The sequence below is a fragment of the Pecten maximus genome, chromosome 5, assembly GCF_902652985.1.
Source record: "Pecten maximus chromosome 5, xPecMax1.1, whole genome shotgun sequence".
In the NCBI taxonomy this organism is placed as follows: domain Eukaryota; kingdom Metazoa; phylum Mollusca; class Bivalvia; order Pectinida; family Pectinidae; genus Pecten; species Pecten maximus.
The window spans coordinates 31133302-31144819 of NC_047019.1; the positions used below are offsets into that span (position 1 = coordinate 31133302).

Genomic DNA, 11518 nt, shown 5'->3' on the forward strand with positions numbered 1-11518 from the left:
TTGTCATTGTCATTGTGTCATTGTCATTGTCAACAAATCTCGGAGACTTTAAAAGTCAACCTACAACTTCTTTCACCTTTCAGACAGTGACATCTCCATTCCACTTCAGTGCCGTCTAAGTCAACATGTACTCACTGCAGAAAATGTCCTCATTTTCCCGACCAGATCATTAAATATAAACGCAAATAAACAAAACAAAAATAGCAGTATTTCTATTGAGATATTTATTTCAGAACGCAGCACAAGTTTTAAATTTAAACTCTAAATTGTAAGCTTCTTAAACTCTGTGGAAGATGTTATAAGTTCACATATATTTCCTATATACATGTATTATCTACATATTTATAGATAATACCGGATAGATATTCAAACCGTCAAGTTTAAGATTAAAAATAAGACTGAGCGTTTCTTCTTAAACTTAAACTTTGTCGACAGCAGAAGTCATATACACAATTCGTAACTAATATAGATAATAAACATATTTACACACTTTTGTATTAATGACGAGCTCCAACAGTACAAGGCGATGGAAGATGTTACAAGTTCACATATATTTCCTATATATTCTCTAAATATGTATGGATAATACTGGATATATATTCAAACCGTCAAGTTTAAGATTAAAAATAAGACTGAGCGTTTCTTCTTAAACTTAAACTTTGTCGACAGCAGAATCGTAACTAATATAGATAATAAACAATAACATATTTACACACTTTTGTATTAATGACGAGCTCCAACAGGACAAGGCAATAATTGAATAATGAGTCTACTAGCTGGCAATCACATGATAATCAAAGTTGATAGAATATTTATAATTAGTACTGAAATTAAGTCCTTGGATAACGAATTTATAAACAAAAGTGTCTTTGTAAATGCCGGAAAATGGTGGGTCAAATTGTTTTCCATGGCGTCATCCCTTACTGCTTACAAGTGCAGCCAGCACCACATTTGCAGGTGCTTGGTCCAGTACAGCCTGCACCACAGGTACAAGTCCCTGTAATGCGAGAATTGTTTTATTAATATTATTTCACAGTGTTTAACATAAACCAAAACACTAAACCTAGTGATCATAGTTAACATTCTGATGGAAGACATTAACATTAGCAATGTTTATTTCTGTTTGATTCGTTAGATATGTATTTCTACACCTCTAGTCAAACTAATTGTCGTATATTACAATAGTACAAATATTACCCAGGTTCATATACACTGTTTTGTTTGTGTTAAACCTTAGCTTCAACAATAAAAAATATCTAGTGTTGCTCATTATAGAAAGTGACTTTTTCTTTTGATAATGAACACTTTGAAAACTCCTTTCGGTTTTGCATAACATCTCTATTTTTATTTAAAACATAATTGATAATTACCGGATTTACAGTTGCACCTGCACCTTGGGCATGCGCATTTGCCGTTGCACTGGCAGGCGCTCTTTCCGCAACAATGTCCCGACACACAGTCCACGGAGCACGCGAAGTTGGCGCCTGTAACAGTAAGGATATAACGAAAATCAGCATCCCGCACATACCAACGATAGCCAAAGTCTTAGCTTCAGAGAGAGAGAGTTCCCATACCATGATCACCTGGAGTAGTAATAAAGGAATAAAACTGTTTCCATGCCGACAGTAGAGCAACTCATTCATCATGTAAAATCATAACGAAAAAAATAAACATAATATGTATTATTACCTCCGCATTTGCAGCCACCCTTACAGGAAGGACACTTGCATGCGTCACTGCACTTGCAGCCACATCCACACTCTCGTCCAATATGACAAACTCCATCAGGGCAGGTGGCTTTCTTCGCAGCTGTATTAAAGTTAAAAAATGCAACATCAACTAATGTTTTGCTTTACAATATCACAGTCTGAAACGTTTGCCAGGGAGCTAAAATTGATATGCTTTTCATTTAATGGTTTAGAATCCAAGCGACTCAACTACACGGTCATAATAACATTTATCAAACAACCATAAAATAGATATTTAAACTTATTATCATCACAACTTACAACAGCATCCACAGTTGACCTTACATCCGGGACATCTGCAGTTGTTGGTACAACAACCGGAACCAGTACAGCCACACCTTCCCCCTGGACACTTGGCACAGAACACGGCTATAGGGAATATAAAACAAGTCATACGTGTGATTCCTCATAAATTGATTAAAGAACTTGTATAATTTAAATTGGACTTAAATTCAATTCAAAATTTGCGGAAAAAACTATCAAATACTACCATTTGCGGAAAAAACTACCAAATAAGTGTTTATTATATTACCCACATGTTCGCAGTGTTCCTTAAAAAATACTGATGACTTGAAACTGTTTGAGACTTACCAGCAGAATTGCAACTACAACGACAGGCGCTAGTTCCACAGCATTTTCCTGAGTGGCAGTTCATGGAGCACACAACGTTGGCGCCTGGCAAATACAGGACGAATACGTAATCAGCAAATGGTAGAGAAATGGTAGAGATATACCACAGACGTTTGCATATAAAATGTAATTTTCAAAAATGTTTGATATGGCAGTGGTATGTGTACTTTCCACAGTACACATACCACTACAACATTTAAACTGTATAAAAAATAGATGAATTAAATTTTCTATGCCAGCGCCTTTGAGATATACCGCTCTCAAAAGTATGTTGTGGCGTCATTAAATGTTTCTTACATCAAACTAAGAATGTCTGTTTCTCTGAAGGCAGCATACGATTAAGTACAATTTGATCGAATTAAAAAATCAAATATCTACACAGCTACCCATATTATTAGAAAATACTGCATTGAACGGAGGGAGGACTTAACTATCTACGACTATCAAGTTTTACAATCTATTATTAAATACCAATGATAAGATTGATCAAGCTACACTATGTCATCACGTACCATTTATGGCTATTTTGACCGTCCGATGAGAAGTATCTGATCTAATAGTTTTAAACACGCCTTACCTCCACATTTACATCCGGCCTTGCAGACAGAGCACTTGCATCCGTCGCTGCATGTACAGGAGTCTCCACATTGGCAAGCGAGTCCGACCTGACACTTTCCATCAGGGCAGGATCCGCCTTTCGCTGCTGAATCGGAAATATGATTGGATATTATTAACCTCCACAGTATTAAACACTACTCAGATAGGAAGTGGTGGTAGGCGCGATACATCCTTGCAAAACTATATATTCGTTTTGACATGAAAGAGTGAAAAAGAACATTTGCTATGTGAAAAGCTGTATAGAGTAATAAAAGATTTAATCATTTCATATAACCACCAGTTTTTTTTAAAGTTTAAAGTAACATTCAAATTATACAACTTACGGAAGCATCCACAGCCGACCTTGCATCCGGGACATCTACAGTTCTTGGTACAGCAGCCAGAACCAGTACAGCCACACTTACCCCCGGTACACTTGGAGCAGTACACAGCTGTTAATAAAGTTAAATATGACATCAATAACTTTCGATATCGTCGGCAACAATAATTTAAAGAAGCTGTGGTGTAAATACGTAATAAATGCTATCCTTGGTGATACTTATAATAACACTTACTCTATAGAATATTCTAAAGAAATAACGACATCCAGACTACTATAAACAAGTTCAAATGGAAATAAAAAAATGTCCGAAAAATGTCAATGATACACTATACTGAATGTGTAGGGGAATCATCGTCGTCAATATTCAGCTAAAATTAACTTGATTCAGAAAAATTTCCGAAAAATGATTTATAGAACTTACCTGAAGCGCACTTGCACTTGCACTTCGGGCATGAACACTTGCCGTCGCACTGGCAGTCGCTGGTTCCGCAACATTTCCCAGACATGCATTCTTTGGAGCAAACAAAGTTGGCACCTAGTAAATAAGGGATAAGAACAAACGTCAGCTCTGGTATTACGTAGAGATTCTTGTGTTCCTGATTGTTTTATTGATTGTATGTCGCATCAACTAGAGAGTATACGAGTTACCTCCCCTCGCACAAACCAGGAAGCAAGCATAATATACTCAGCGATAAAATAGCTCATTATGTATAATTTTAACTGTTTTTTTTTCTATAATTCATTGATCTCACACCTAATTACACTTCACACCCCAGCTGGTAAGACAATTGGGGAACTGGACAAATCCCGAGTATTCCGAGTGTAACTTATTAGGAATTCCGAACAGATATTTTCCGAATTTAGGGCGAATTCAAAACAGGGCAAATATGTTTTGTGTTACTTTGAGAGCGAAAATAATTATAGGTGTAATATTGTCTGTGTCATCGACAAATATAGTACCGACATTTAAAAGAACACATTTTTGTATGTCGAAGTACAGAGTTACTGTATATAGCGTGTGGAAGCTCCCACTTTAAAACAATCATACATACCTGCACATTTGCATCCGGCCTTACATTTCGGGCACCGACATCCGTCACTACACTTACAGGAGTCGCCACACTCACACTCCTGTCCAACCTTACAGAATCCATCAGGACAGATAGCACCCTTTACCGCTGAAATTAGAATTCATATGAGAGATCGGTGATTTTTTTTTTATATAGAGCTAAGTACAATACAAATGTTTATAAAGGTCATCTGTTCTTTGCCACAAAAAACGACCAAAGATTGAAATATAATGTAAAAAAAAAAAGAATAACTTAGAAAGCTATGTTTACTTAATATATTGAACAATTGTGCTAATATGTATATATATAAATTGATACCTCGATAAGACTAATGATATAACGATATTCTCTGTAGTAAATAGTACTGTATTTTCACATGTAATACATAGTTGATATAATGTATAATAAACAATGGATGAAAAATGTATTCTTATTATAAGTTGATAACTTACAGAAGCTTGTTTGGTTGTCCTTACACACTGAACATCTGCAACTGGTGCTGCAGCAGTCTTCACCTGTACAACTGCATTTCCCATCATGACACTTGTCACAGAAAACAGCTGTGGACAAGAAGATTAAGACCAATACAGTTCGTCCCAAAATATAAACATAATAATTTCTGTCTTCAGCTAATTCCATAGATTTCATTATTTTTTTGACATTCTTCGAAATTCTCCGTAGAAGTTCCCCGAGATAAATAAGCGAATTATCTAGATTTTATTCAATTGTTCAAAATCCGCTATTTGAACCACCTGTGGCCCTTTGAAATATCCAACATATCGTCTATGGATTGAATTTTTGTGTAGTTAAGAATTCTGTTACATATGTATATTTACAGCTAAAGGAGATTTATATGGCAAGCCAAAGTGGGAAAAAGTCACTTATTACGGATATCAATAATTAATTCCAATATCCATTATTCGATTTAATCATATTTATGGATATCCATAATTCATTAATGGATATTAGCAAGAGATTTACGAACATTGAAAAATGAATTATGGATATCTATAATATATTTGTATAAATCCGAAGTCATGATGGATCATATTCTAGTTGATATTTAAGTTTTTATAAAAACGTATGTGGGATACTTATACATGAACTTCACTTAAAGCATTCAATGGTTTAATATCAACACGAGAAGATATTTTACTGTGTAAACGGTTATGCGTGTGAATGAAAAAAACAATTATATAGGATTCTTCACATTATACGTATTACTGAGCTTAAATTCTTGACTGGAAACAATGCTTTTTTTACATTACGCAATTCATATGAATACCGTATTTATCATATCATTTTTATATTAGAATAATACATCCAGGTTTTAATTTCCAGCATTAAATTTCCAATCGAATCAAAGCTTGCCACCGGCGAAAAAATAACGTAATCAATTAAAAAATTCACATTCTAATTATAAATTTCCTATTGAAAGAGAAAGGTGGATTAGTCGGATCTTCGTTTGCATTGGAGTTTTTGCTTTTTTTTTTGCCAAATATGATGACAATTTTTCAACAAGTGACAATCATGTTCTGTGATCAATTCTTTTTGATTATATTAAAATAGAAGTTTAAACATTTATAGATTTTAATGGTTGATATATTTTCTATCCTTTCTCTTTCAACTTACAAGAGTCGCTTGTGACATGGGGCTAATGCAGAAACCAAGATATTAAATCAACTGTATGCCCTGCGCCTCCTCGTAAATCTTGATATATTTTGAATAATGTATTTATTATTGCTACCTATATGCTCTTTCCAGTTGGAAATAAAAAGCAACGACTTGAAAACCTTCGGGTTAGATGAGGAAACCCGACACTGTTAGAATACCTTTGTTCAAATGACAATTTAATAAGTTTAAACGAAACACGGTTAGAATAGTGGATTTCCAGCAAACCTGTAAGGTGACGCTGCTGTTAGTTTGAAAATAAAATAAAATTTACATGTATCCCGCAGTTTATGCTGTACAATGTTATATCAGCAAATATTACACAATATTCTAATTATGGATATGTAATTCAAGGTACGTTTCTTTTTACTCGCTTCTTTTTGATAAACTTTTTTTTCAGTGCGTAGACAAGTAATTTGTAAATATACCAAATTGATGGGATAATAGTAAAAATACCAGGCATAAACTTTTTACGTTGAAAACTGTGGCCGATTCAAACATGATGAAAATTTTAAAAAGTCCTGTGTCACCATTTTCGTAGCATTTCGCAGTAAAGTTGACCACTGATGATGTCACCTTGTCAATCCTAGCAATTAACTAATCAGTGTCAACCAACGATAAGTTTTGATGGAATTTTGATACTAGCTATAGGCAAGGTTATAGCCCGTTTTGGAAAAGTGGCAGGTTCTAAGGTGACCATTTACCTGTGTTTTTTAAAGTTTCAAATAAAGACATGTACAGCCTTTATTTTACATATCACGGAGAGAATGCTTTTGCTTTAACTAAAGACAATTACCGCTGATTAAAAGACCATTGTAAGATATTTCAAACTTGAAGAAGGATTATTGGTAACTATAAAAAAACATGATTTTCGCCGGATATATTTATGCTATTACTCTAAATAAGTCAGTAAAAAATGTAGTTTTTTTTTTAGTAAATTTTCACCTATAGTTATATTTTTAGTTCCTGATTTTCACATTTTTCATTGTATATCAAATCAGGTTCCAAAAGCATTTACTACTGAAGCTGAATATATATCATTTTGGCTTGAACCTAAGGCAAAACATTCGATATTTAGATCTAGTTAAAATAACATAAACTTCAAAAGTAAATTCAGACATTTCAGTTGATGAAATCAAACATGTGACAAATATAAGAAAATTTGAGCGACAAACCTTTAGTCTCGGTCATATTGACGTGTATGTAGTATCTTGCGATCTTCGTGAAACAGCTTATTAATTCGAGTCTTCAGTGTATAGCCAGGAGTCGAAAGTTACTCCTTTTATACGAAATGATACAAGACGTGTGCAAACTTCCACCGTGTGAATTCTAGTATCATGATTATATCGTGTGGAGATCTAAACGTAAACAACTGTAGTGCTATGTGCAAAACTTAATTGGAAGGCCGAAATAAAGAAAATTAGGTTCGTGTGCAAATTATGTAACCGACAAGTGAAGGATTTACACACGACATCTACGTGTTTTTATCGCTTAGTTCTCCGTATTACGTGAACATACATTCATGAGTGTTTTCCTTTGATAAACACTGATTATTGGGTTATATAGAATAGGTTCGTGTGCAAATTAAGAAGATTTACACACGACAACTACGATTTTTTTATCGCTTGGTGATCCATCCATTTAATGAACAGATATCAGGGTGGTGCTTATCCATTTCAGATATACACATGTATATATGTTTCTGTCCATTTTACGAGAAACGTACATTCCTGATTGTTTTCATTTGATAAACTTTGGTTATAGGGTCAAATAACTTTGTTATAAAATTATTTCTTTCATAATATTGTTTTATACGTTATAAATTAATTACAGCAACATATATGTATCAATTATACTAAATAAGTTAACACCTGTAAGCTATATAATAAATCTTACTAAATAACTTAGCCCTGGTAAGTTATATAATATGGCTGAGATAGTATATATGTATCAATTTTACTTAATGATTTCTCATCAGTAAGTTATATACAGCTGTAGTATGACAGAGATAGTTTATATCAATTTTACTAAATAATTTAGCACTGGTAAGATATATACTAATTACAGATACATTGATAAAAGTATACCCTCTAAATAAATGATATTACGCGATAGTGATAAACCTTGGATGAATGGAATAGTGAGACGTAACATAAGAAAAAGAGAGAGACTTTAAAAGATAATGTTTGATTAGAATATCGAGTCCAACAAAAATTGAATATAAGTATATGAGGAATGAAGTAAATAATATGATAAAGAATACTAAAGAAATATTAAAATTTTTTGGGAAACCTAATATGAAACGATAGGAAATGTGAACTGTTAATTAACTACTCCAGCTCTCCGTGTACTCTATCAGATAATGTCATTGATAAAGAAATACACTTTTTTTGAAAGGTGGACTTATTCTATCCTATCAGAAATACATATAGTTTCCAATGAAGTTGAAGACATTATACAAATTCTAGATGTTAATAAGGCATTCGACCCTGGCGGTATTAGGCTGGCACACATGCGGAAATCATTATCCAGTGAATTTCTTTACCGCTATTTTTTTATATTTAATTATTCTCTGTCTTGTATATTTGCTGACAACTAGAAAATTGCCCATGTCATGTCTATTTCTAAGCCCAATGACGCAAGCATAGTCTCTAACTAAAGACCCATATCGTTGCTGTTTGAGCGTGTAGTTTATAAGTATGTTTACAATTTCTTAATCGAAAATGGCTTCATTTATAGATATCAGTCTGGGTTTCTACCAAACTATTCCACTACTCATCCGCTTATTGAGCTATATCATTCAATATTTCTTTAGAAAATTATGAACATTCTGTTAATTTTTTTCTAAAGGCATTTGGCCGTGTGTGACACAGAGGGTCTAATACGCAAGATTGACAATTGTGGTATATCCGGACCTCTTCTTCGATGGATACCTACATGTAGTTATCTTTCCAAAACAAAACAAGCTGTTTTTATTTAAGATTTATTGTCTTCGTTTAAGACTATAAATGCTAGTGTTCCTCAAGGTACAGTTCTCCGTCCACTTTCTTCCTATTATACATAAATGATATTTCTGTCTAGGCTTTTTGCAGATGATACCCCTCTTTCCCACTTGTCCAATAAGTTATATGTTATTGAAGCTGAGGCAAGAAGTTATCTAAGAAAGTATGTATATTAATTTTATTAAATAATTTATCACCACTACGTTATACAATAATGACAGAGACAGTTTAGGTTTACATACAGTGTACCAGCTATTGTTTTGAAATATTAGCATAAACTTGATCTCCATATTCATTCAATTAATTAGTTATATTCTCGTGTGTCTGTGTGTGGACCTTTCTAAAGGTCAGTCACGTGATGGCCTAAGTGATCAGTAGTGACCGTGTGTGAGGTGAAGAGTTTTTCTAGCTACGAGTTTTCTAATGAACTAAAGAGAATCATTTTGGTCGGTGAGTGACCGAACTTGTGGGCATGATAAGTTATGAAACGTTACGCTCTACCTATTTGTCTAATTGTATAATTGTATTGTATAACCAATCGTGATGTAGATGGACACCTGTATGGTCACTGTGCAAACCTCTCGTTCTAGTGTGCAAACTGACATTATTACTGCAGACCAAGCAATGATTTTTTCCTCGCCAGTTATTGTTGACGGTGGCAGCAATTTAAAAAGAAAGAAACTTTGTAGTCCCGTTTCCCCATTGGAACTTGACACTTAAAATAATCGACCCACTATTATGGATTTGCCAATATCATCTGTTCTTATGCAGTATGTGAACGCACCACCAGTTACCTCGACAATCACGAATACTAGCACTACATCATGAAGTTTAGCCACTGTACCCAGTGAAAACGAACTGTCTATCGCAACTATGATTGAAACCAAACTTAAATTAGCTCCGAGACTTTCCTTAAACAACTTGCCGACAAAATAGCGCCGGTTATTGCTAACACAGTCTACAGCATAATAGATAATATGCTTTTTGCAAACCCTGAAAACTGACACCATTGGTCGAACAAATTGTTGATACTAGTCTTCGTAATTCTAGTTTGCTTCGTGAAACCGTTGACCAACAAGTAAGAACGGCCATTCATCATCTTGTAAATGTCATTAAACAACAGGAAACTGATATAAAGTCACTTCAAAGTCGGCTTCAGGAAACTGAAAACTCCCTCGAGGAACAACAACAATATTTTCGGCGCACTGCCCTCAAGTTCCATAATGTGTCCGTTCCCGATGGAAACTTATCAACAATCTGAGAGAGGGCCTGATTAAATTCCGCCAAAATCTGGTCAGACGCCTGAATAAATTGAGAAAAGACCGCCATATTTTCCCTTGTGGACAGCAGCTGAACGTATCTTTTATAAACAATTAAAGGACTCCGCAAAAATTCTGGTTGATTCTGCTGAATTGGTCTCTGAATTAGAGAAAAAACATTACCAACCATATAAGCAGTAATTAACAATTATGAAACCCTCGAACGTCGTTGAAGACACGCAAAATTACACACGTAAATTCTGGTTGATTCTGCTGAATTGGTCTCTGAATTAGAGAAAAAACATTACCAACCATATAAGCAGTAATTAACAATTATGAAACCCTCGAACGTCGTTGAAGACACGCAAAATTACACACGTGCATGAGTATGTATGCTTGTGCATGATTTGTCCCTTTCGATTTATGGAGCTGGCGTCTCTTGGTTATAACATATATCAATATCGCGGTCCTCAAATACAGTATTCAAACTTGGTATATATATAATTCGTGTTTTATTATGAAAATTGGCAAATGTTTCAATGCTGTGTTTCATAATCAGTTAAATTCTATATTACATTTTACAAGCAGGGTTTGATGTATTATGTTTAATATACCCTTGTTTTGTCAATACAAGTTTGAGATATGTCTCGTGGTATACATAATTTAGTACCCATCTGAAGTTACAATACATGTTTCAAACTTAGATATGATTGCTGTCTATTTTATGAAACCGTGACATTTTAAAACTGAAGCTTATTATGTTGTGCTGGTGATGTCGCACACTGATTGAAACTAATTTATGAAACTGTGAAATACAAAATCAGTATGTGTCGCAATACAAATATGACATTTTTTTCTGATAATATATTGCATTTATTACCTGTCAGATTTTATATTACAAATTTCGTACAGCTGTTTATGCTTTATAACACATTAAGTATTTGTCTAATGCTATATTACATACCTGTATTTAGTATCTGTCAAGATGTGAATATGACGTAATATGTAGCAGTCAATGCAAAATGCTATATGAAGTTAAAAACGAAACAAAGTTAAGATTGAATGCAAGCTGAATAAGTGGATGTATCTTTTCAAATGACACATTAATAAAATTATATTCCTGATTCAAATGCAGTCTTATTATCATCAAAAATGATTCAAACTGATATAATTTTGTTATCTGTGCTGAAAAAAACAT

The 11518-nt window shown here is 33.9% G+C and overlaps 1 protein-coding gene across 1 annotated transcript; it reads right to left on the reverse strand.

The window, feature by feature from the left end:
* Positions 1-206: 206 nt before the first annotated feature.
* Positions 207-7420, reverse strand: LOC117327792 (keratin-associated protein 5-2-like). The gene is made up of 11 exons (XM_033884970.1): positions 7235-7420; positions 4841-4948; positions 4371-4496; positions 3740-3853; positions 3320-3427; positions 2956-3081; positions 2340-2423; positions 2010-2117; positions 1690-1809; positions 1371-1484; positions 207-997 (listed from the first exon to the last, which is right to left on the reverse strand). Exons 1-11 carry the CDS (start codon positions 7248-7250, stop codon positions 921-923), a joined length of 1101 nt encoding a protein of 366 aa, XP_033740861.1. The 5' UTR covers positions 7251-7420; the 3' UTR covers positions 207-920.
* Positions 7421-11518: the final 4098 nt, after the last annotated feature.